Below are 27,336 nucleotides of genomic sequence, written 5' to 3'. Positions count from 1 at the left end.
GAATCCCCCTCCCCAAGATTAATAAACCCTTCCACAGCACAGATTCCGCGGCATCTGTCAAATTTGGGATATACTATTGTAAGAACAGAGGATGGGGGTGTTCCAGCATCCAATCAAACTGTTTTTTTGGACTGCCGCAGGTTTAGCTGCCTCACTTTACTAAGATGACTACTGTGTCTTTTTAACCGCACTCAACGATCCGATTCCTTTTCTTAAAAAAAAGAGTAGAAAACGTAAGATACTCCCCTCTTTCTCTGGACGATTGGTTCCTCCTTTACTGGGATTGGTTGGAGAAGCCCGCGAAAGCTTGAGGCCACGTGACCCTTTTGGCGCGTATATTTCTCTCCCCTGGATTCCTGCCATTCTACTCGGGAGGCGCGCGCTTGGCGGGAAAAGCCGGCGCTTGTTTTTCTGTTTTGTTTTCCTCATTTAGCCTTAGCCTTTTTCCTCGGCCATGTCCTCGCCGGCATCGACCCCCAGCCGCCGCCGCGGCAGCAAGCGACAGAGATCCGACCCGACCGACAATGGCGCGGCCAACCGTAAGTCTCTCTTCTTCTCTTTGGGTTGCTGTGAGTTTTTCGGGCTGTGTGGCCATGTTCCAGAAGCATTCTCTCCTGACGTTTCGCCCACATATATGGCAGACATCCTCAGAGGTTGTGGGATCTGTTGGAAACTAGGCAAATGGGGTTTATATATCTGTGGAATGTCTAAGCGGGGAGAAAGAACTCTTGTCTGATTGAAACAAGCGTGATTGTTGCAATTAGCCAGCTTGATTAGCATTAGGCAACTTCATTAGCATCCCAACAAAGGATCCCCCTAGGCAGGAAGCAGCCAGGCTTTGAAGCTGCAAGGTTTCAAGAACGAATTAAAACTTTCCTGTTTAGACAGTCCTTTAGTGAAGGAAACTAAATTGGAGTGATAAGAAACCATCATGTTTATGGATCATCATGTTTATGGACTATTGTCTGTTTGAGGGAAGTGTAAATCTTGCACTTTTCCAGCTTGATTAGCATGGAATAGCCTGGCAGCTTCAAGGCCTGGCTGTTTCCTGCCTGGGTGAATCCTTTGTTAGGAGATGTTAACTGGTCCTGATCATTTTATGTCTGGAATTATCCTGTTTTCAGAGTGTTGTTCTTTATTTACTGTCATGATTTTAGAGTTTCTTTTATTACTGGTAGCGAGATTTTGTTCATTTTGATGACTTTCTCCTCCTTTCTGTTGAAAGGGTCCACCTGCTCATGGATTTCAATTGCTTCTCTGTGTAGTCTGACATGGTGGTGGTTAGAGTGGTCCAGCATTTCTGTGTTCTCAAATAATATACTGTGTCCAGGTTGGTTCATCAGGTGCTCTAAAACAATAAATTTGGGACAATAAATAAAGATCCACACTCAGAAGATGGGAACTCCAGACAAGAAAAAATCAGGGCCAGTTTAACAGCATTCCCCCAAGCAGGAAACAGCCGGGCTTTGAAGCTGCAAGCTGGCTAATTGCTATATTCACACTTGCCTCAGGCAGACAAGGGTTCTTTCACCCTGAACATTCCACAGATAACTAGTTTCCAACAAACCTCACAACCTCTGAGAATGCCTGCCATAGACGTGGGTGAAACATCAGGACAGAATGCTTCTGGAACATGGCCATACAGCCCGGAAAACTCAGAGTATGCATGCCATCCAGAACGCTGTGACTGTCTCCTGAAAAAGTTTGGGACTTACAGTTTAGGCGAGTGGTCTTTAAAATGCTCTGCCAGAGAGGTCCTGGGTCTTGCTAAACTACAAGTCCTAGAATTATGCAGGCGGCAATCACAGGAGTTTCAGATGGGATGCATACTCTGCCTACTCTTTCAGCTCTAGTGTGATGTGTGACTATCAGTGCAAACTTAAACTGTATTTACTAGTCTGGTTCCACATACTGTATATTCAGCTTGTATTCCACTGAAACAGATGGATGCAAGGATGTGACGATTTATTGCACAATTGCTATGTTTTTCTTTCAGGGGTTGGAGTGGGGTAGCTTAATCCTCCAAATATAGCCATTCAGTTGTGTGGCTCCAAAGTTGTTGTTTATTTGGCAGACTTTAAGGAAGGAATTGGATAATGTGAAATTACATTGTTAGAAACCTCTTCAGGTCAGTCAAGTGTGGAATCTTGAGCCAGAATGTCTGTTCTTGGGTACTTCTCTTGTTTACAAGCACAGAGTATAACCGCATTATGGTTGTACAGTAGAGTCTCGCTTATCTAACCTTTACTTATCCAGCCTTCTGTATTATCCAGTGCACTTTAGCTTTTAGTAATCAATGTTTTTGTAGTCAATGCTTTCAATACATTGCAATGTTTTGGTGCTAAATACAGTAATTACATAATGTTACCGTGTATTGAACTGCTATTTCTGTTGATTTGTTGTAAAACATGATGTTTTGTTGCTTAATTTATAAAATCATAATGTAATTTGACATTTAATAGGCTTCTCCTTAATCCCTCCTTATTATACAACATTTTCACTTATCCAATGTTCTGCCGGCCCGTTTATGTTGGATAAGCGTGACTACTGTAGCTAAATTTAGGTTGTTTTTGTCTCAAAAATGAGAAATCACAACAAAAGATGAACTACGCTGTATATTAGTGCAGTCATATAAACTATTATTGAAAAACTAAGTTTAAGCACTTTTAAATTTTAAAATATACCCAACAATCTGGGTATGGCCCCATGTAAGCCGCCCCGAGTCCCTCCGGGGAGATGGGGCGGGATATAAGAATAAAATTATTATTATTATTATTATAACAATCTAAGTGAAATTATCTCTTAACCCTCATTTTCTTACAGCACTTTCTGATGATGTACAATCCCCTGCATCTCAGCGACGTCGCCCAGATGATTCCACATCCACAGGAGAGTTGCAGCCAATGCCGACTTCTCCTCCAATTAACACACAAAGTCCAAATGTTCAAGATACTTTGTTTTCCAGTCCTCCACAATTCCAGCATTCAGGTATTTTTGACTTGAGATGTATTAAATGTTTGTAATTGTTTCAAATGTTTGTAATTGTTTTTAAAGTAATATTAAAAAAGAGGAGGGTCTTAATAGTTGTTCCTCATTCTGGATTTTGGGGAAGAGCAAGGTGCCTGGCCTGAGCCTAGGCTTTTTATTTCTAGCTCCAAGAAGTTTGTTGAACCCACATACCTAGGCCTCATGTATAGTTCTTACGCTGTTAAAACAAATTGGTACATGCAGAAAAAAAGAGTCCTTTTGACAATGAAGGATTTTTGCTAACAATGAGAATGGAAAGAAATGCATAATAAAGTCGTGAGTCTTATTCATCACAAGGCTCAGCCTTTTCTATTACTTTCATTGAAAGATATTGAAATTCACTGAAGTTTTCAGTGAAATTGAGACAAAACGTTTAATGTACCATGTGCTGTGTCCATAGAGATTTAGTGGAAAGTTATAGCGATACTACAGTTGACCCTCTCTATCCATGGGTAATACCTCCAGGGAGTCAACCCTGGATCAAAAATATTTGCGGATGGATGAAATATGTTAAAAAGTGAAGCTTAATTTTGCTGCATAATTTGCAGGCATGCCCTGCTACATTCTTCTTCAACCATTCCATGGATCCTCAGGTTTCCCCCAGCATTCATTTGACTTGTTTGCTTCTACATATGTATATTTATCCCAAAGGAAACCATGATTTTGCCACTTGATATAAGGGATGGCTCTTTACTATGCCATTGCATATATTCGGAAGAATACCCATAGATTTTGGCATTGGGTAGGGGGAACTGGAATAAGTCTCCATCAGATACCAAATAAATGAACTGCAAACATAATGCGAAATCTTCACATAGTTGATCAGTTAGTCAGCCTACATTTTAATTTCTTATTCACAACGTCCTGATGGGCTGAAATGTTTAACAGTGTAGCAAATGAGTCGCAAGGTACCCATCTGTACATGATACTCATTTCTGAGGTCTGTTGTGTCACAAGTGTGACACTTTTCCTGTTGAATATATTCCAATAAATTTCCTTGTAAAAGATTTTCCAGCTTTATAATTTAGATTGGTAGCACACAAGTGGCTCAAGAAAGTTCAAGTCTATTACGTTGCTTGGGTCTAATGCAGTTTGGGAGCAAATATGCTGGTTCCTGCAGCTTGTTGATTCGAAAGTAGCCTTTCATAAGTCTGTAATCTATGCCAGGACTGAATTATGGAGCTACTAGCTGTGCCCGGCCACGCGTTGCTGTGGCGAAGTCTGGTGGTATGGGAAATAAAGTATTGAGGAATTGGTGGTAGTTAAGGTAAAGGTTTTCCCCTGACATTAAGTCCAGTCGTGTCTGACTCTGGGGGTTGGTGCTCATCTCCATTTCTAAGCCGAAGAGCCGGCGTTGTCCGTAGACTCCTCCAAGGTCATGTGGTCAGCATGACTGCATGGAGCGTCGTTACCTTCCCGCCGCAGAGGCACCTATTCATCTACTCTCATTTGTATGTTTTCAAACTTCTGGGTTGGGAGAAGGTGGGGCTAATAGTGGGGGCTGTGTTCATCTGCGACCTTTGGGTGCAGAAGTTCAGCAGCTCAGCGGTTTAACACGCTGCGCCATCAGGAGAGATTATTTTCTCAAGGTTGTGAATATACAATATTTCTGATTGTTTTTTGTCTGTTGGAGGGAAGTATGAATGTTGGAATTAGGGAAAATGATTAGCATGTAATGGGCTTGCAGCTTTAAAGCCTGGCTGTTTTCTGGCTGAGTGAATTTTTTGTTGGGAGGTGTTAGCTGGCCCTGATTGTTTCCTGACTGGAATTCCCTTGTTTTGAGAGTGGTGTTGTTTGCGATATTTTATGTGCTTTTATTGTGTGTGGGTCTCAGAAAAGAGAGGATTTTCCAGACTTTGATGATGGGAATACTTTGTTGGGAGGTGTTAGCTGGCCCTGATTGTTTCCTGTGTGGAATGGCCCTGTTTTCAGATTGTTGTTCTTTATGTAGTGTTTTGATTTTAGAGATTGTATTGTTCTGTTTTATTATAGCAGAGTAATTTTTATATATTGATTTTATTGTTTTTGAATACTTGGAGCCAGATCGTATTCATTTTTACGGTTCACAGCAGCACAATAATAATAATAATAATAATAATAATAATAATGAGTCTGGTAATACACACTGCTTCACTGCATTGTGAGCTTCCTTTCTGGAAGAATCCTTTCTTGGGAGGTGTTAGCTGGCTGTGATAGTTTGTTTTGTGGCATTCCCAATTTTCCTGATTTCAGAGTGTTATAAAAATAATAAGTTAGTATTATTAGTTATTATTATATTGTTGAATGATTATCAATGTTCTAATAATTATTATTCCATTTGTGAATGATTATCACTGTAATAATAATAATAATAATTTACTCTTATTTTGAATTGTTAATACATTGTTGGATGATTATCAGTGTTATAATAATTATTATTATGACAGCCTTGAATGTTTATTATAGTTGTAATAATAATAACTTGTTATGATTCGTTATTATTGCATTGTTGAATGATTATTACTGTTATAATAACAATAAATTACTATTATTATTGGTTATTACATTCTTAAATGATGACCAGTTATTATTATATTAATAATAATTATTACTGACAGGGAAGGGAAAGGTGAGGGCGATAGGGCTTGAGAGGGAAAAAAGGGGGGCTGCTGAGGCATTGGAGGGGTTGTCATTTGTGGGTGACAACAACAACAACCACAATAACAACAGAAAAGGGGGGGGCTCAGCCTGGGCCAACTTGGGTGGTCCCTCGAGTTGTTTTGGGTGCCAACTTCCACCCTTCCTGGCCTGATACTCTTTACCCCCTCCCCCTCCCCCTCCACCCCCCGTCAGCCGTTTAACTGGGTGAGGGGGAAAAGGAAGGGGCCTGAGGGCGGGAAGGGCGGGGGTTGGCGCCCAAAACAACTGGAGGGGAGGCCCAGGCCTTCTGGAGGGCCATGCCCTCCTCTTCCCCCCTCACCTTGAAGTTTTCAAAGAACCGGGGAAGAAGTCCTTGAGGCAGAGCAGGGTGTAGACGGCGCTGCGGAGGGCCCAATAGGAGGAAGGCCGAGGCCGGGAAGAGGAGAGAGGGTGAGGCGGGGGGGGGGGTGTCCGCGGGGCCTTCCTGGCGCTGAGGGGAGAGGGGCGGGAGGAGGGGGCCTGCTCGGCGACCCTCCATGGGCCCTGAGGGGGGAGGAGATTGAGGGGGAGAGGGCAGAGGAATCCACCCTCCTACCTTCCTTCAGCCCAGGCCCAGCTCCAGCTCCAGCTCCAGCTCCAGCTCTAGCTCTGAGGCGAGGTGTTTGTGAGGCCTCCTGGGCTAAGGATGATGTGTGTGTGTGTGTGTGTGTGTGTGTGTGTGTGTGCGCGCGCGGGAAGGGAGGAGAGGGCGGTGTGCGCGCAGGCGCAGATCGCCTGTTGCGGTTTTTGGGCTTTTGTTGGCCCTGTGATTGTGTTTGGCATCTAATTGTGCTGTATCTTACTGGAGCCGTGGATGATGGGTTATGTGGCCAAATTTCAAGGTTGGAGGGCTTTTACTTTTGTTGTTTTGTGCATCGCCCTGATGCCATTCCTCTTTTATATATATAGATCTAGCTATTGTCGGACTGCTTTTCTCCCAGCATTTTTCAGCTTTTGCCAAGGCTGTTGGGAGTTGCAATCTAACACTTCAAGAGCTAAACATTTACTGTGCTAGTTTTTTGTTTATTTCCTTGCCTTTTGGAAGTGACAGAAAGGTATCTTCTGTTAAAATGGAGCATTTTGAATGAATCATACTTTATTTGCCACAGTTCCACTGGACTTTGATATTAGTTCACCACTGACTTATGGCACACCCAGCTCTAGAGTGGAGGGAACCCCAAGGAGTGGTGCACGTGGGACTCCAATTCGACAGAGGGCTGATCTTGGCTCTGTACGCAAAACCAGGCAGGTGGATCTTCATTCTGATGTGGTAAGTATTCAATAATTTACAAGCAGTCTAAACTAATTAACCGTCCATTCAGGGACTCTGTGGTCACTGAGCATGGGATTACGACCTTTATTTGTTTTTATTTGTTTTTATTGTGACTTAATTTAGAAATATTAACAATTTAACAGTTGAGAAACATACATATTAAATTAGTTCTGTCTTTTCTACAGAAAGTTTACAAGTTACTTAAATGCAAATATAATATTTGTGTATATACAGTATATGGACACAAACATATGTTATGCTAAGCAATTGAAGATTAAGAAACAATCATAAAAGGGAAGAGTGAAAATGCTATTAATAGGTTTTGACTTAGTGAAGAAAGTGAAGGGATTATCATTTCTGATGAGAGCTCCTTGTTTCAGGAAAATTAAGGTTTGGAATGTGATCAAGCAGGGCTTAAAGAAATGGACAAAGATTGTTATTAGGAAGATTACAGCCATCTCGATTAACATTTTGCCAAAAAAAAAATCTTTGTTTTCTAAACAGTCCTGGAAATGACAAAGTAGCAAGCCAATTGATAATTGACAAAGAGATCTAATGAATTGTCGAAGGCTTTCATGACCGGAAAGCCTTTGATACTTCACGTCTGTTGTGATACCTCACAACCTTTGAGGATACCTGCCATGTGGGCAGAATGTTAATTTGAAAGAAGGGATAACCTGGAAAATAGAATGTTAGTTTTAGAAATGCATAACCTGAAATACAGATGAGATGGGTTCCTATGTTATAATACCTCAAACGCCAATGCGGAATTCAAAAGCACTATATTAGATGTGCTGTATCTGCTACTGGCTGCAACTACCAAACACGGACACTTTGTACTAGTTATTAACAATGAATATACATCAGTAAGGGCATCAGAAATCACTAAGCTAAAAGTACAAATTAACTGTTTTGTGCTTTTCTTTAATTTCTCAAAATTATTCACAGAAGTTGCACATAGGTTAATATGAAAAGGAGAAGCTTAATAAATATAACAACCAGATTATGCTCCAAAATACAGCTATGGGTCTCAGTGCAGGAGGCCTTCTGTAAGACTGTGAAATAAAAATTGTGTATGATATAGAGATGTTTTAAACTTGAACATGGTCAAATCAGATTTAAAGTTAACAGGGAATGTGTGAAGGCTTTCATTTACAGCAATATTGCCACTGACAACCAGTATAAAGGGACAAAGAACAGTTTGAATTTTGAAAAGAATGTGAACCCCAGATATGTGTGAAGGAAAGTCATTTGATTAATAGTCTATAAATAAATTACTGTTGAAAATAGATTCAGAAGAGGAACAGGTGAAATAATGCTTGTTTCCTGGTACTTTACACCAGAAACAATTGGCAAAAATCTACAAAGGGGTGAAAAATAAATGTTGGGAGGGTAAAATACAATAATGATAATACTACCAGATGTGGTCATATAAAAGGAAAAAATATAGGAAATCCACAAGATGCAGGCAAACATTAAGAAAAATTATGGTGTATAGATTTTATGCGAGATAGGTACATTAAAAGTCAACCAGAAGAGATAGTTTAACCTATTCTAATGGAGGCCATATTAGTATTTGCTCCAAGATGTAAGTGTAAGAGAATACCTTCAATTGAGGACTGGATATTGAAATGGTTTTGGATTAGTAGAGATGGATAAATTCACTATATTAATGAGTGAAAAAATCACTTGCCAAATTTGTGAAAGATTGAGAGCCTCTTCAACTTATGCAAGACTGAAATCAAGCGATCATAGTCACAGATCTAGAGAAATGTTTACTTTTAAAAAACCACACATTAAAATAGGATGCATATTAGTCTTACTATGAGTCCCTTCAGGGAGGTGGTCTACAAAGAAATAATAATAATAATAATAATAATAATAATAATAATAATAAGTTAAATAACCAATAGATGCTAATGAGGGAAAAGTTGGGTATCAAATATGTTTAGCTTAATATTAAGGTATGTGATACCACTTTTACTATACCTTAATATTTAAAAGTGATATGTTCTTCCATTTAGCCTACAGGAGAGGATGCAATGGCAAGTGAGCAGTCTATTGGACAGAAGCTTGTGATTTGGGGCACAGATGTCAATGTGGCTTCGTGCAAAGAAAAGTTCCAGGTAAGTGAACAGTATTTACTGTACTTGTTGAACCCGCAATGAAATAAAAATCTGAGCAGAACATCACTTAGGAGAACTTGTTCCATATCACTAGAAAAACCCCCAAATATAATTGATTATAGTCTTCGATTATTGAACTTGTAGATTGTGGACTACTAGTCCTTTTTCAAACAACAGCTGGTCGCTTGAGAGTTCCAGTTACTTGAGTTCCCATTAACTGTATTTGTTCTGGGGCAATGGTGAGAAATCAAAAGGTATTTAAATAACATTTTGACACTTCAAGTATAAATGTTTCATTTGCTAAACAATATCTACTACTTGGTAATTATTCTAAGTATATAATAGTATAATTTAATAGTGATACAATACACGTTATATCTTTGATACTGATGAGAGTTGCTTTTTATAAGACTGTGCTAAAGAGAAGAGGGATTCAGAACATTATTGTAAATTGAATGTAATCCTGAAAGGAAGGGAATTAGATTAGCCAAAGGAAAAGAAAATGGGAACTCCCTAGAAGCTTCTCCCATCCCATGATAAATTTATCTAATGTTCCTAGTTAATTATATTCAGTCATAATATTGTAAGGAGATTATATAAAGCTATTATCATTGGGGAGAAGCCACAGAAAATTATGTTGTAACTATCTAATTCCCTTGGATGGATTTCGACACTGAAAACTTGTTTTTTATTATGAAATTCTTAGAGGTTTCTTCAGCGTTTTATTGATCCAACGGCGCCAGAAGAAGAAAATATTGGACTAGACCTTAATGAGCCCCTGTATATGCAGAGGCTAGAAGAGGTATGTTGTATCACCACTGCTTAAACCAGCTTGCAATTTAGGATTTAAATAATAGTTTTCAGCATTTTGTAGCGCTAATCTAATGCATTGTTTTCCAGATAAACTTAATTGGAGAGCCATTTCTTAATGTGAACTGTGACCATCTGAAATCATTTGATGAAAATCTTTACAGACAGCTGATGTGCTATCCACAGGTAAGACATGTTTTTCAACAAGTTCCTCAATACAGTGTTAGCTTGATCTTAAAGTTAGTGATCCTAACTTCAATCTGTTGCTTCAAATATGCGTTAATGGTCAGATAGTAATTTTGAGAAGAGTAACTGATGCTACATTTTATAAATAAAACAATTAAAACGTTAGAATTTTGAGGGAGAGTAAAAAGAAGAAAAAGAGGACAGGGATTACAGTTAGCCCAATAACTAGCAATTTTCATTTGTGTATACTAATGAGTTATCTTGGAGATCGGACTTACCTAAACAAAAGTCATTGATGTTTCATTTATACCATATATATGAAATATTGTGAATATAATTACTTTTAGGATTTAAATACTGGATTTTTAAATACTTTAAATATTTAATATTTTAAATACTGGATTTTGGAATTCTGGATAAAGATGCTCAACCTGTACAATACAAGAGAGAACTTTGCAAGTCCCCCCCCCCCCAACAAAAAACCCCCCAGAGTAACCATTAGCATAGCAGGTATACAGTAGAAAGTACAATAATTACGGTTTATATCCCATTTGTCTAGGAAGTTATTCCAACGTTTGATATGGCTGTTAATGAAATCTTCTTTGACCGTTACCCTGACTCCGTACTGGAACATCAAATTCAAGTTAGGCCATTCAATGCATTAAGGACCAGAAACATGAGGAGCCTAAATCCAGAAGGTGAGTTGTTTGGGCTATAGGTGTTTTGATGTGAGGAGAAATGTCGCTATACATTTTGCCCTTTAAAAATATAGAGCAAAGGACATGATTTGCATCTTCCTGCATCATTTACTATATTTGAAGAAATAGACTGATATCAAGGAAAACTCATGGATGAAGTATATAACTGAATTCGGTTACATTAGTTTCTTTTCCTTGTCCTTTTTATCCTGCAAGAGACAAATACAGTTATTTTTTGAAAACTGTTAACGTATTAAATTGAGCAATTCAGATAAAGAAATGCCGGAAGAGAAGCCAAATCTATAACAAACTGAACTTGAGACCTGCTTTTTCAAACTTTGCTACTTGGAAAAAGTTGTGAACATTAGTAAACTCATATATGATTTTCTTATGGAGGAAATTGCATATCTATTAGCAAATCATTTCAACAGAAAACCAAGTTTTATAGATAAATTGCACAGCAAATACAACATTCTCAGGATGACCCAGAGAAGTAATCTGCCACAGCTGGGTTTTGTTCTTTTATGCCAACCTTACAAGGTAGAGCCATATTCTTTTTCCATTGCAGCCATCAACACTCTCATCTTGGTCAGTTTTTTAGTTGCTGACCTTGCGACCTGGCATAGTTTACCCTTCTGTGAAGTTGATCAGATGTACTTATATTAATTGTGACCGATACAATAGGAGTTGGATACATTTATTGTAAGGTCTGAAGATGGAAAAAAAGGGGGAAGTATAGACTAAGAATAAGATGATACACCTTCAGTGGCTACTAAACTAATCAAGGGCAAGAGAAATTAAGAATACTATGACCAAGAAGACCACAGCCCAGAGTGTCTCTAAGGCTGATAAAAAGGATGAATTAAGGGATAGCAATTATATCCTCTAGCAAAGGTGAAGTAGGCTACATGAGGACAATAAAATCAAATACAAGTAATGAAAGAATGGATGGCATAATGAGTACAGAGACTAAATTAGTGAAGAAAAATGCATATGTGCAACAAGAAGAGAAAAGCAGTTCAGGGGAGGCATGATCGCAGGGGAATGGGAGGAACCGTCACTTGAGTTCCTGTGAAAGGAGAGCAGGGACAGCTGAAAGTGTAGTGGAGAAGCAACCTTAAGTAATTTCCGGTTGCCATTTTTAAGTGAGAGGTTTGGCAGGGGTTAGGCCTCTGGGAAAGCATAGCTCCTCAGTGAGAGCTGGCACAGGTAGAACAAAATATGAAACAATTCTAGATTCAAGAAGTTTAGAGAGGAGGTTAGTAATTAATTACCTTACTAGGTTCTGAATATCAAAAGCATGACTACAGAAAGCAGATGGGGAAAAAGATGAATTGGAAACAGTGATTCACAACAAGCTCCTAATGAATTAAATTTAATGAATATAACTACAATATTTAAAAAGAAATTTAATGAAAGACTAATGGGAAACAAGAAGTGTTGAACCAGTAGTTACACAGATGGACAGTCCTGATTGAAGAAAGAGTTTGTGTAAATGGAAAAGGTTTAGCAGACGGTTTAAGAAAGACTAAGTATTATATACTCCCAGCTTAGAATTGCTTTGGGTGTTTTAGCTGGTACATCACACTGTTGACTCACATTCCATTTGTGGTCTACTAAGGCTCCTAGATTCCTTTCACCTGAACTGTTTTCAAGCTAGACATCACTCATCCTATAGCTGTGCATTTCATTTTTTTCAGCCCAAGTGGAATACTTGACATTTATCTCCATTGGAATTCATGTTAGTTTTTTCTTTTCTCTATAGTCTGTTATGGCTTTTGGATTCTGATCTTCGAGTATTAGGTAATGCTAAAATGAAATTTGATTTCATAATTCTGTCTTCTTTGTTTGGCATCATAGATATTGACCAGCTTATCACTATAAATGGTATGGTGATCAGAAGCTCGCAGTTAATTCCAGAAATGCAAGAAGCTTTTTTCAAATGCCAGGTCTGTGGTTTTACAACAAGAGTAGAAATTGATCGTGGCAGAATTGCTGAACCATCGGCGTGCAAGAATTGTAACACCACACATAGTATGGCTTTGATTCATAATCGTTCCCTATTCTCAGATAAACAGATGGTATGTAAATCTCTTTTTCAGATTATATGTTTACATGTTTAGTGTTCAACAGTAAACTATTACATATGTGGTCTGTAGAAATATTTAAAATATGTTTCTGCATAATTAACGTATTCATAGCCTACGCTACAAAGTAGGAAATGTGCAAAACCTCTCCTGTCTGGGCCACATGCTAATTTTGTGATGTTCTGATATCTAAAAAGTTAATTTTGAACTTTAGGCTATACTTTTAAAAAAATTATGATGCTATCCTTTCTTAATCTATGAGGTTTTTTTTTCTATGAGTGGTTAAACTATGCCTTTTATTATTTTATGAGAATGAGTTATTTTATTTGTTTGAGCACTATGTATGTGCTGCAAGCAGCAGTATTTTCCTACATTTAGAACAAATTCTACGTTGTGGTAGGTACTCCATGTAGGCGTGGAGTATGTTCTGCTTGCTTTTTCCATAAGCTACAAGGCGTAGAGCCTTTTCGACCTATGCTCTAATTCTGTAGAATTCATTGTCTCCATATGTTAGAGCAATGTCGGAGTTGCGACCTTTTATAAAAGCGCTCAAGACTTGGCTGTTTGGTTGTGCATTTAAGTAAATCAGATCTAATTTGCCAAATAGTCAGTGTTGAATGTTTTTATGTTGAATGTTTTTATATTGTGGAATTATATTTTAAATTGTAAGTCGCTCGGAGCACTCTGGTGGAGAGCGATTAATTAAGAAATAAAGTGAAGTGAAGATAATTCAAATGTCTCACATGATTCTTTTATTATAAGGTCAAGGCACTGATTTTGTTTTTCTTTCCTGGTTTAAAAAAGGTTTATCCTATCCCTAAATGAAATTGCCCACATTACATCTTAGCAATTTTTACCAAAAAATGCATTTCCTGTTTTCAAAAGACAATGGACATACCTACAATATCTGACAGAAATTTAGGCAAATTGTCTGTATGTACTGTTCAGCTGATTACCATAGGAGAATTACTGCTTACTCAAATGAAAAGGATATCAGTGGGACCCTGAATGGATTCATTCTGCACTGGAATGTTTTCTATTCTGAAGAACTATTTGGGGGGAGAATAACATGAATATTGTATTTGATGGTTGACTGATATTATCAACTATTATAATACCTTTGTTTTAGATTGTATTTTGTTTTATCTTGTTATATTGTGAATTGTATGTATGTTGTTTTTATCTGATTATGCTGTCCGGGCTCCGCCCCATGTATGCCGCCCCAAGTCCCCTTGGGGAGATGGTGGCAGGGTATAAATAAAGTTGTTTATTATTATTATTATTATTATTATTATTATTATTATTATTACTATTACTATTATTACTATTATTATTCTCATCACTTCTGTCTTCCAAACAATATCTAATTTGAAAAGCTTTCATCCAGTATGTCTCAGAATTAGTTGATCTGATAGAAAAGACGCATTGTTGTATTTGAACTAAGTGTTTGTCTTTTTTCAGATCAAACTGCAGGAGTCTCCAGATGATATGCCAGCTGGCCAGACACCGTACACAATTGTCCTTTTTGCTCACAATGATCTAGTGGATAAGGTGCAGCCTGGTGACAGAATAAATGTTACAGGTAAGATTTGAGAATCAATTCTTAGCCTTATTTATGTAAAATTAACCCTATATCTAATACTGTTTCCTTTTTTAATGATTTAGAAATAGAAAGCAGAAGAGAAATATGGGCAAGTTGAGTGAAATTAGAGAATCCCTGGTTTATGCTTACTTTTCTTCTCCCCCCGCCCCCCCCCCCCCCCCCCCCCCCGCCCCCAAACCATGTGCATATACAAAGCGGGTAGTCCTGTCTATTTGAGTTGGAAAAGTATGTGTAGGCATTTATAATATTCAACTTTTTATTTCCAAGTTAGGGAGTCATGGAAGGTTGCAATAGCTTTAAAATATAGTTTAAAATGCACAAAATATAAAGGATTGAAAGTGATTGAACTATGAAAGGTGAAAACCAGTTTAAAACTTAAGTCACAAAGAGCACAGCAGCAGAAAAAATTAAAATGAAATTCTAGCAGATTGTACAAGGCTCATCCTGCCTAAATAATCTGTCCTCAAATGCCTGTGGAAATAGAAAGGTTTTCCAACTATTTTCAGAAGAGGGTTGGGAGGATGCCAATTTAACTTCTTTAATAGTTCAATCTAGAGGATATCACTGTCATTGGTGCTGAAAGCTGCTGAGAGTTAAACAGAACCAACAATGACACCCTCTCCTTGTCTAATTCTGAATGTAGATAATCCACTAAGGTGATCAAAACAATCTCTTTTTCATAACAAGATCTGAAAACGGATTGAGATAGATCTAGATAATCCATCTCATGTAGAAATGCCTGCATCTGGGATGCCAACACATTCTCTACGTAGCACATTGCCTAAGTATAAAATGTTGTAGACTGGCTGATCATTCTCCAGAATCATAGGATCCAGGGTGGGCTTTTTAATAAATTGTTTTATAAAGCCTTATATTTACATCTTTCTTTGGTCTAGAATTCTGCCTTTTTTCTTAAAATGAAGCTTCATTCAGTTCCTGCACTCAGAGATTCCCCTTCTAGTTTTATAGTTAAGAGAGATTAGAGCCACATATATCCCTGCCAGGAAGGGCAGGGATATATGTGGCTCTCATCTCTCTTAAATTTTCTGTCTATAGCCTTGAACCACATTTAAGGTGTTATAAAAGATACTTTGCGTTGGCATGTTTCTACTGTTTAAAATAAAAATCAAAGATGATGGATGTTGATTCCCTGAATTGTGTGCTCTAATGTAAATCAGAGTGGAAAATTGGATAACATTATAGTATGTGGTGTGTGTGTGTGTGTGTGTGTGTGTGTATATATATATATATATACACACACACACATACATACATACATACATACATACACACACCCCTTCCTGAATAGCCCGGGCTGTGGCGCAAGCTGGTGAGCAGCCAGCTGAGACCAATCACTCTGACCAAGAGGCCATGAGTTCGAGGCCAGCTCGGAGCCTGCGTTTGTCTTTGTTCGATTTCAAGGCATTGAATGTTTGCCTTATATGTGTAATGTGATCCACCCTGAGTCCCCTTCAGGGTGAGAAGGGCGGAATATAAATACTGTAAATAAATAAATAAAATAAATAATATAAACCAAGCAATTAAGTGAACTTATAGCAAAAGTAGTCTGTCAGACATTAACAGCACTGCACTGTGTCAGATTGTGACAATCCATATTTGGGAGCTAAAGGGTATGATGTAGTATGTGGTTGTATCTGGTCTAGTGCAAATATAATTTCTTAAGGGGAAGATATGTTCTTTTGATGGTTCTTTTCATTTAACTTTTATAATATTACTGTGTTTAAATAGGTATATACAGAGCAGTTCCTGTTCGTGTCATTCCAAGAATGAGCAGTGTAAGAGCTGTCTATAAGACTCACATTGATGTTATTCATTACTGCAAAACTGACTCAAAGCGTTTGCATGGCATCGAAGAAGGAACAGAGCAGAAAATATTTACAGAACAGCGTGAAAAAATGCTTCAGGAGCTTTCTAGAAAGCCTGATATTTATGATAGGCTTTCTTCAGCACTTGCTCCAAGTATTTATGAGCATGAAGATATTAAAAAGGTAAGCAGAATTTAAAAATTATACATGAAAATCCAGAACTGCATAGCCAATTGAAGAAACACATTAAGGCCTTTGCACACCTATGTTGGCATATGTTTGATAAGACACATGAAAGCATAATTTTATGAGCTCAAGAAATACTGGAAAGTGGTATAGTCATTATTTATAATATGGTGACTTAAAAGCATAAACAGAATGGGGAATTAAAATGGAAATATATATATTCAGTATAAGAAATAACCTATTTACAAGTATAATTTTTGAAATGTTTTTGAAGAAATTTTGATGCTATTTTTTACAATACAACACTCACATTAAAGGAACAAAACCAACTCAGAGATTCCCCCCCCCCCCCATCTCTTAGTACATGGTCTGAGAGAGAAAAGGTCTAAGAAATCTACTAGTCTTGTTTATTTCCTTCCTAGCACTCATGTTGGACATAAGATACTTATTTCAAAGTGTGGTTTTGCCGTTTGCAATGTGTAGTTTAACAGAAAAATATGTATTTTTAATTTTAATCAGAAAATGATCTGTTAGTTTGGTATTTAAATGAAGCACCTCTTAATGTTCTTCAACTTGATATGATTTTTATGAAAGATATGTCAATTTTGGGGCAGAGACCAGTGTGACAAAGCAGCCTTATGTGGTCTTGTGTCTTTTTCTACAGAGAAGCTGCTTTCAGATAGCAATGATTATATCCAGTGGAGGATCGATTATTCTAAGCAAGGCGTAAGGAGTAATCCACTATTGCTGTGTTCCTCCTGCGTGCCATCTGACTGGCAAGAATGCTTGTTCTTTTTTGTTAATTCCATTTAGGCAGAAACCCCTGATGGAGAAGGGGTTCCTGCCTTAATGGAAATAACACAAAAGCTATCCAGGTGTTCGTAGCAACCTTTCTCTGGAGAATATAAATAAATTAAATGTTAAATAAATTAGACAAGGAAAAACCTTGAACATGGTAAAAACAATAAATGTATTAAAAACCTATATTAGCAGAAAAATAAATTGATGCAAAATTAAAGCCAGCTGTACAGATGTCTGCAACACAGCAAGTCTCTGTGATTAAGAGAAAATGGGAATTTAAGAGAAAGCGAAGCAGAGGATGTATAGTTATGGGGGGAATCAAAAAGCAGCAACATAAAGGAAGAAGAAAAGTTGGGTAACATTAAAATTGATTAGCTGGTAGTGATGGAGAAAAGCACCAAAAATTCTGCAAATTCTCAGAAAAAAATTGCTAAAAGTATTCTGACTAAGCAAGATAATGGCCACAAAGACAAAAAAGACCAAAAGCAATGACAACTGCCAGTTTGGGGGCTCTGTGCTTTAGGTTTGAAGTTGGACCTAAAGAAGACTTCATTGGGGGCAACCAAGCACCAGGGCAACATAGCACTGCAGTAAGGGCAGCTCTAGCTTCAAACACAAGAGCATCTAAAGCACTCAGTGTGAAGCAATCAAAGGAGGTGGTCAAAAAATTAAAGGAATGGAGGCCCAAAAGGTCATATAGAGCTGCAGGCATTAGCTGGTTGAAGATGTGTAAGCTAGGGAAAGTAACTGATGAAAAAGGGCAGGGATTCTATTGGAATTAACAGAATAGAATGTGGACGCCTGCCAGTTGAAGAAGCAGTTGGGTGGAACTCAGCATTAGTGGATTGCTCCTGCTGCCAGCCGAGAATAAACCATCACAATAAGCCTAATCTCTCAGTCTCCTAATTAGGCATTAGTAATGCTTGTATGTATTAATAACTGGATTCACTATTAACAAGAATAAGTTGGGTGTCAAAACTTGTTCTTGCAGGGCATTCTTCTCCAGCTGTTCGGAGGCTCAAGGAAAGATTTCAGCCACACTGGTAGAGGTAACTTTCGTGCTGAGATCAACATTTTGCTTTGTGGAGATCCTGGCACCAGTAAATCACAGTTGCTTCAGTATGTCTATAACCTGGTTCCAAGAGGCCAATATACATCTGGAAAAGGTTCTAGTGCTGTTGGTCTCACAGCCTACGTGATGAAGGATCCTGAAACAAGGCAGTTAGTACTGCAGACTGGAGCCTTGGTCCTCAGTGACAATGGGATTTGCTGTATTGATGAGTTTGATAAAATGAGTGAAAGCACAAGATCAGTTCTTCATGAAGTCATGGAGCAACAAACACTGTCTATTGCTAAGGTAAGAAACTTCACAATATCTGTAAGATGTTAGTTACTCTACTGCAATTTAAAAGATGATGTTCCTGGATGTTTGCATCACTTGGCTGCTGAGTGTGAAGGAGCCAGTCTACCAACTAGGCACTCTTCCACAGCTGCTGAGAGGCTCTCCTGCCATCTTTGTGTTGTGGGTTGTGGCTAGCATAGCAGGTTAAACTGCCAGCTACTTTAAATCTTATCAACCGGAAGGTCAGCAGTTCCACCCGCAGGTTGCTGTGAGCTCCCGCCATCAGTCTTAGCTTCTGTTTATGTAGCAGTTTGAAAACAGCAACGTGAGTAGATAAATAGGCACTGCATCAGTGGGAAGGTAAAAGGCGCCCCTGAAAAATATGCTGGCAATTCAATCAAGAACAGGCTCCTCAATGTGCAAAATGGAACAACAGCACCTCCCCATGGCCGAGTTGAGCACAGCCTCCATATGCCGGAGATGAAACAAAAGTGGGAAACCTTGCCTCTTTCTATGTACTGTCTGTCTTTGTTGTTAATTGTGTAATGGCAGTGAATGTCATGTATGTTTCTGTAATCAGCTCTGAGTTCCCCTGGTGATAGAGTGAAATATAAATAAAGTTTATTATTATATGGGTAAATTCCCCTTGTGGGTAACTGACTAGGCAATAGTTTATGTTCTTTATTGGTTTACACCATTATTTCCCATCCTGCCCTGCCAACTAGATATGGCTAATCCTGTTCCCTGTCAGTCATTTTCATTTTAAATGTAAGTAGGCTAAAAACAGAGAGTCAGCAGTGGAGGGTCAAAAATGATAAGCAGATATGACAGTCAAAGAGGACACGATATTGCTGAAAAGCAGATTGAGGGACAAGGAAAGTCTGGGTCTGCTCAGATGAACATGGTGCAGCATGTGTCTGACGAGGACTGGAAAAGAGAATAAAGGGAATTATTTCACTTCTCCAATAAAAGTGAAGTGGAAGAATTGAAAAGAAACAATGGAATAAGTTTAGTGAGATTGTGAGGGCAGAAAGTCATCTCAAGGGAAAGATGTTACAGGGTTCACTCAGAAATGGAGAATGTATCCCCCATTAAATATACTGCTATTTATTGCTGCAGCCTACCTATATAATGGCATGTAGTTTTCACTTTAATTGTAGGTAAATATAAAATATTTTTCAAATATTTCCTGACAGGCTGGAATAATTTGCCAATTGAATGCTCGTACCTCCATTCTAGCAGCTGCCAATCCGATAGAATCCCAGTGGAATCCAAAGAAAACAACAATTGAAAATATTCAGCTTCCCCACACCTTGCTATCTAGGTATATTATACAAAATACTTAATTGCATTCTTTTCTATTTGTGTTGTTGAAGGCTTTCATGGCTGGAATCATTGGGTTGCTGTGAGTTTTCTGGGCTGTATGACCATGTTCCAGAGGCATTCTCTCCTGAAGTTTCGCCCACATCTATGGCAGGCATCCTTCTGGAACATGGCTTCTGAAATATGGCCATATAGCCTGGAAAACTCACAGCAACCCTTTTCTATTTGCATTAAACCTTTTCCCTCTTTCTATGTATAATTAGTATATAATGTTGTAAAACCTTTTCACTGTCCTCTGAAATGTTAAAGCCTTTTGATATTGCAGTGCGAGGCATTTCTTTAAGAAAAGCATATTGGTAGTAATTAGTGCCTATTTATATTTAAGGAACGATATGTGAGCTCCCAGAGTTACTTCTGAAGTTTCAGAATAAAAATGTATTCCCTTAATTCCAAGCAACACTAAACACCAGGCTACAAGTTCACAAAATCCACAAATCAACAGTTCCAGTGAAAAGGAAATAATTCTGTTTTTTTCATATAGATTTGATCTAATTTTCCTTATGCTGGATCCTCGAGATGAAGCATATGACAGACGTTTGGCTCACCACTTGGTTGCATTATATTATCAAACTGAAGAACAGTTGGAAGAGGAGTACATGGATATGACAGTTTTAAGAGATTATATTGCTTATGCTCGTACCTATGTCAATCCACGACTAAGTGAAGAAGCAAGTCAAGCTCTTATTGAGGTAAAGTTAAATAATTTTAACTTACCATTTTAAAAATGATATGTAAAGTGAAAAGACCTCTAACTTTGTAGGGGTGAAGAATACAGGGATATATTTAATAAGCCAATAATTATTCTTTTTGATAGTCCAATTCCACTTAGTTCCACTTATATACCCATTTAAAGTATGCAGTTATCAGTGAGACATCTAATTTGGGCATCCTTGTACATATTGATATATAAAACTACACAAGCATGCAAATGTAATGCATGTAATTTCATCTTTCTCTACTCTAGGCATATGTTGATATGCGAAAGATTGGAAGTGGTAGAGGAATGGTTTCTGCCTATCCTCGGCAGCTGGAATCATTGATTCGTCTTGCAGAAGCTCATGCTAAAGTCCGTTTCTCTGCCAAGGTGGAAACAATAGATGTAGAGGAAGCAAAACGTCTTCATCGTGAGGCTCTAAAACAGTCTGCAACTGATCCAAGAACTGGGATTGTGGATATATCTATCCTGACTACAGGTCAATATGCAAAAGTTAATCACACATGTTTTGGAAAGGCATGAATTTTTAGATATCATAATCTTTTGGAAAACCAGAATCTCCATAACCTTTTGGAGAATAGTGGCATTCGCAACCATGTAGAAAAACCTATCTCCATGATCGCATCTCCTCCTATGAGCCAGTGCGGACCTTGAGATCATCCGGGGAGGCTCTTCTCGCACTCCCACCACCGTCTCAAGTGCGGCTGGTGGAGACGAGGGAACGAGCCTTCTCAGCAATGGCCCCCCAGCTCTGGAATGCACTGCCAAAAGAAATCAGGCAACCCCCTACATTATCCAATTTCCATAAGGAACTGAAGACCTGGTGGTGTCGGCAGGTTTTTGAGTAATTACATTGGAATGCCGCCGATTTCTGGGCCTGAATATATTGCACAAGATTTACCTAGCCTAAAATTATATATTTTAATATATTGGGTTTATGGTTCCCGTCCCCTTGATCAGGTCGTGTAAGTGTTATTTATTGCTATAAAATTGTATTGTTTTACTTTGCTTAATAATGTGTTATTATGTTGCTATGTAATGTATGTGTTGTTTTTGATTGGAAACCGCCCTGAGTCCCATCCGGGAGATAGGGCGGTATATAAATAAAGTTTTATCATTATTATTATTAAACATAACCTTTTGGAAAAGTATAATATCTAAAAATTTGTTTGAGCACAGTCTTCTCTTTAGTGGTATATAATCACATGTACTTAGGCAAGGCAATTTGGTTTCCAGTTGTTAGATTATGCCAATGCACAAAAACAGAGTTTCAGAAGTGTTCTTTTCAGTGCTCAAAAATATATTTAAGAGTCTGAAGTCCAAAGCATCTCATGGTCAAAGCATTTCTGTGTTCTAAAATGGTGTCTGAGATTTCAGCAGTCCCAGATCTGATCATATGGTCTGCAGTCCCTCCCGCAACCTCAAGAAACATAGAGTAAAGGGAAAGCTGCATACCAAAGCATACATATACAATACAGTAAGAAAACAGAATAATATGCAAACAAATTACTAGTGGAGGCTTGAAGAAGGTTGGATTTCTAACAATCTGTGTTGCTCATGTTATGTTCCATTTTTCAGTGGAGAACAGATTGATAAAATCATCTATTGAAAGAGCTAATTTGTAGCACTGGAATTTCTATAAATGCTATTCAATTTGCTGATAATACTATTTGTTTTTTAAGGAATGAGTGCCACTGCTCGAAAACGTAAGGAAGAGCTGGCTCAAGCTTTGAAGAAGCTTATTCAGTCGAAGGGTAAAACACCAGCTCTAAGATATCAACAGCTCTTTGATGATCTTCGTGCACAATCTGAAACTGTGAGTTTGATTATTCTACATCTAAAGCCTTTTATGCTGTATTTCTGCTATTCATTTACATCTGGTATATTGAAAAAAAATCTTTAGCATTAAGTATCCATCTTTTATTAAAACCATAACATTAATTGGGACAAGGCAAAAAAGTAATAGTTTTGAATTGGAAGAGAAAGCCAATGATGAATGCTGAGAAATGCAATTTAGCAACATTTGGAAGGTGGTCCCTTGTCTAATAAGTTTTTATGTGACACTGAAACATAACCCAATACAGGCAGTCTCTCAAGTTACAAACAAGATAGGTTATATAGGTTTGTCCGAAGTTGAATTTGTATGTATGTCAGAACAGGTACAATTTTTCAGTGTAACCTCAGACAAATAGAAAGAATTATCACCCCTGTGGTGTTTGTTTAGCTGTCTGTGTTTCTGTTCAGAAGATTTCACCTCACTTTCTGTCCCTGTGATAATTGGATTTTGAAAAATGTGGCTTGCTGTGAAAACAAGACTTGGTGAGAAAGCTTTAGCAGCAACACCTTTTCCCCATGATAACTCTTTCAAGAATGAATATTAGTCTTATTCCCTCTCGCGGTCCCCTCTTCACTCTAAAAACTTACTTTGCAGAGGCAGGAAACCATTTGGCACATTGTTTCTTTAGGATTTGCTATAATTTTTATTCACACTTTGGCCGGCAGAGGACTGCAATGGAATAGTGAAGGAAATAAAGTCACAATTCCTCTTACGTATGCTATATGATCAAACTAGATCTTGGCCTATTTGAGGGAAAAACCCTTGATATTTACTCCTTCCTGAAAAGATTCAAAGCTAACAGGAACACAATTCAATTATTAGGGTTTTTTACTGGTCTTGATCTATTTACCACTAACCACAAGATCCTCAAGTACACTTAGAAAGTTAGTTTTATAGTGCTGGCTTCACCATTTTCCTGTTGAGGATTTGTCAGGGGAAACTGATTAGGTAAATGGCATGTATACACTTTTGATTTAACCTGTATTGTGTTCTTTTTTTCACTTTATTTTTCTCTCTTCTTTAAGGCTGTCACTAAAGAAATGTTTGAAGAAGCACTTCATGCACTGGCTGATGACGACTTCTTGACTGTCACAGGGAAGACTGTTAGACTGCTCTAAATTCTTAGCTTTATAATCCTGGAGTTGTAAAATTATACTTTATGTGATGACCCAATACATTTTTAGGTCCAGCATCCATGGATTTGATTATTTGTAAGTTTGTTATCACCCCACCAAAGCCTCTGCCCTACAACGTCCAAGACAGCTACATGCATATTCACACAAGAGCCTCGGGCTTCAGGAGCACCAGTAATTGCCACCAAATACCTCTGAAGCCAACTGCTCTGTGGGTTTTGGGAGGTACTTGGCCAGGATGATAAGCACAGAGGCTACAATGGATATGTGGAGACTGGGCCTTCCTATTTTGCTAGCCACAGCCACTGCCTTGGTCCCCAGTAACCTCATCATTCCTGCCTCTTTCTCTGCCTCTTTTGCTCCTCGTCTGTCTCCCCTGCAACGAAGCCACACAAAGCAACAGGAGACATGGAATCCAGGAGGGTTTCTGGGGTGATGGGTTTGGGGGGGGGGGCATGTTGGGTTCACAGAAAGCAGGGCCTCTTTCTTCTCTCTGCTGCTATCCGCTCTGGTACCCAGAGGACTGGCTCACTCACTCCCTTTCTCTGTGGCTTTTCTTTTCAATAATTATGTTTGCAAATAGCTTTCAGTATTTGGTAATTTATTACTGTCTTGTCTCAATGGAGTGTAGATTGGAGAATTTTGGAGTCGGGAGTGTCAGATATTTTATGAGATCACTTGCATAATGGGATTTTCCATTTTCCTTTCCTTCTCCTACCCTCTTCTCCTAACCAGTTTGTTTTTTCCAATCCTCCTGATCAGATTTTGGGAGGTGTGGGAGGCTGCAAGAGAAAGCAGGGAGAAGGCAGGGCAGCAGTGATTGCTCTAGACAAGTGTCTCCCAGAGCCCACAAGACAGTCAGTTTAGGAGGATAATCCAGCCTCCTCTCCATGAGGGATATGTGATGGAGCAGGAGGTGTGTGAGAGAGACTAGTTCTGTGCATTTTGAACCACCTAGAACTCCCTTGCTTGTCAGCCATTGTCCTTTAAACACAGCTAACAAAACAGAAAGGCAGTTTCCTTCACTCCTTCCAGTGGCAGAAGCCAATGGCTGGCAGGCATACAAAAGCAGTGTGGGTTAGAGAACAGGAAGGCAGACAAAGAAGTACAAAGAGGAGGCCCTTCTCCCTGCTGCATCTGATGCCTCTGTATGCATCCCGATTGCAGGGAAGAGTGACAGCTGTCAGAGGAATGAGGGAAGAGGTCTGCTAATTGCATCATCTTTATTCTCCCCATCTAGTACCTCAGCCTTGCTCCTGGAATCCTCTCCCAAGCATCTCTGTTTCAAGGGGCAGAGGCGCAGGGAGCACAAGCAGACTCTTGAGGGTCAAGGTGGGGGAAGAGGCTCCAGTCCACACATATCCATTACCTCCGCTGCCCTACCAAATTCCCTTTTCTCACTGCGTCTGTCCTTTCATATACAGTCCAGTTATGGGAGAGAGCAAGCCACCTGGGGACCACTGTGTTAGCAGTGACACATTGTCTCTCTTCTCTGGCAGTTAGATAACTCTGAAGATATTCATAGATTTTCCATTTCAGCCAGAGTCTTCCACCTCTAACCCCCACAAATGTAGAGGGCTAAACTGTAATTTGAAGATATTTGTTAAGTTGGATCAAAACCTATGTTGAATTCTACTTTTACTCGTTTTTTTGGCACAGAGAATTAAAATTATGCACACCTTCTTAGCAGGTTATATAGTATAAGTTCTATACATATATACTTAATTTCATTAACAATTTAATATGAACATAATTGAAATGATTGTTTGCTATATTGTAGTGCTCTTTTTAAGCCTAAGAAAATTATTCATTATTCAATAAAGTACAGTTGCTAAGCTGGGTGTGAAGCATTTGGAAAACAAATATGCAAAGAAATCTGTATTTTGGTGATTTGGGTCCTGCACAGGAAATCTCTGCAAAGTCTCGAGTCCAAAACTACTACTTAACACCATTGTCTTGTGTGGAGATCTTCTATTCTTACTCTCGTTCTTCAGCAAATGAGAGCCACCATAGAGTTGGAAGAGACCTCACGGGCCATCCAGTCTAACCCCCTGCCAAGAAGCAGGAAAAACGCATTCAAAGCACCCCGACAGATGGCCATCCAGCTTTTGTTTAAAAGCCTCCAAAGAAGGAGCCTCCACCACACTCCGGGGCAGAGAGTTCCACTGCTGAACAGCTTTCACAGTTAGGAAGTTCTTCCTAATGTTCAGGTGGAATCTTCTTTCCTGTAATTTGAAGCCATTTTTCCATTGCGTCCTAGTATCCAGGGCAGCAGAAAACAAGCTTGCTCACTCCTCCCTATGACTTCCCCTCACATATTTATACATGGCCATCATGTCTCCTCTCAACCTTCTCTTCTGCAGGTTTTCAGCTCTTTAAGCCATTCCTCATAGGGCTTGTTCTCTAGACCATATGTGTTCTAGATCCTTGCCCTTCCTGGCTTATTCAAACAGGCAGCGGGGATGAAGAGGGTAGTCAATGCCTTTTTACAGGGTAGGTCTGTGAGGCCTGTGTTGAAAAGGCCTATGATATATATTAGGTCAGTGCCTAATCTTCCTTTGGGGGCATGGTATAGGGTTGTGAGATGACCTAGCTCTAAGGGTGACTGGATGAAGTTGTCTAGATCCATTTCAATCTGGTTTCAGGCCTGGCTATGTCATGCCACATTAATGTTTTATATTTAGATAGGCTTGTTAGATAAAGCAAGTACTGTGGATATAGCATATCCTGATTTCAATAAGGCCTTCAACAAGGTGCTCCATGATACTTTTGGAAAAAATCTAGTAAAATGTAGATAATTATACCCCAACATATTCAAAATGTCATGGAGGAGACTCTTATGGATACTACGTGCTGCCAAAACCACAAAAGGTTAGAGTAATCTAGACTGAATTCTCACTAGAAGCAAAAAGCAGTAAACTGGGATCATTGTATTTTTATATATCATGAGAAGACATGATTTACTATAAAATACAAAGCTGGGGAAGGTTGCAAGCAATACGTAGATTGGTTATTGGTTGACCAAATCTAAAGGGTGTTTACCAATGGCTCTTCGTCCTGGAGAGAAGCGACTAGCGGGGTGCCATAGGGGTCTGTCTTGGGCCAAGTATTACTTTCCATCTTTATCAGTGGCTTGAATGGTGGAATAGAGAATATGCTTTTCAAATTTGCAGATGACACCAAATTGGGAGGGATCGCTAATACTCTACAACTTGTTTGATCACCTGTGAAAGGGCTCTAGGAGTCTTAATATACCACAAACTGAGTATGATCTACATTGTGATGCGTCAGCTAAAAGAGCCAATAGGATTATAGGCTGCATCAATAGCATAGTGTCTAGATCAAGTGAGGTAAATACTGTGTTCATTTCTGGATATGAGGCTGTGGATTCAAACTGCAGGAAAGGATATTCTACCCAAACATTAGGAAGAACTTCCTGATGGTAAGAGCTGTTTGGCGGGGGAATTTGCTTCCTGTGATGAATGTGGTGAACTCTCCTGGAGGTTTTTAAGCAGAGCTGGATGATAACACTATGTAACTAAATTTGAGAAATTTTCTTTTCCTTGTGTGAAATGGTTATTCCTGTTTAATTGTGTCGTACTTACTTTGAAAGTAGTGGTTATACTTCAGGAAGTTTGTGGCAGC

The 27,336-nt window shown here is 38.8% G+C and overlaps 1 protein-coding gene across 1 annotated transcript; it reads left to right on the top strand.

Annotated features, from left to right (window-relative positions):
• The first annotated feature begins 310 nt into the window (after nt 1–310).
• mcm4 (minichromosome maintenance complex component 4) lies at nt 311–25,526 on the top strand. Its single transcript, XM_003223517.4, has 16 exons — nt 311–539; nt 2,824–2,988; nt 6,795–6,955; nt 8,983–9,084; nt 9,791–9,886; nt 9,985–10,080; nt 10,640–10,778; nt 12,639–12,859; nt 14,327–14,447; nt 16,218–16,477; nt 18,273–18,638; nt 19,820–19,947; nt 20,488–20,695; nt 20,971–21,199; nt 22,404–22,537; nt 23,584–25,526. Exons 1-16 carry the CDS (start codon nt 455–457, stop codon nt 23,674–23,676), a joined length of 2,604 nt encoding a protein of 867 aa, XP_003223565.1. The 5' UTR covers nt 311–454; the 3' UTR covers nt 23,677–25,526.
• Nucleotides 25,527–27,336: the final 1,810 nt, after the last annotated feature.

Source organism: Anolis carolinensis, chromosome 4 (assembly GCF_035594765.1).
Source record: "Anolis carolinensis isolate JA03-04 chromosome 4, rAnoCar3.1.pri, whole genome shotgun sequence".
In the NCBI taxonomy this organism is placed as follows: domain Eukaryota; kingdom Metazoa; phylum Chordata; class Lepidosauria; order Squamata; family Dactyloidae; genus Anolis; species Anolis carolinensis.
The sequence above is the reverse complement of the archived record's forward strand: the minus strand, read 5'-3'. Positions and strand labels throughout refer to the sequence as shown.

Bases quoted from the DNA above. Each gene is read 5' to 3' on its own strand.
- mcm4 (XM_003223517.4), top strand. From the start codon at position 455: ATGTCCTCGCCGGCATCGACCCCCAGCCGCCGCCGCGGCAGCAAGCGA. The intron at 6,956-8,982 runs GTAAGTATTCAA...TCTTCCATTTAG, and splicing joins TGGATCTTCATTCTGATGTG to CCTACAGGAGAGGATGCAAT. The intron at 21,200-22,403 runs GTCAATATGCAA...TTGTTTTTTAAG, and splicing joins TATATCTATCCTGACTACAG to GAATGAGTGCCACTGCTCGA.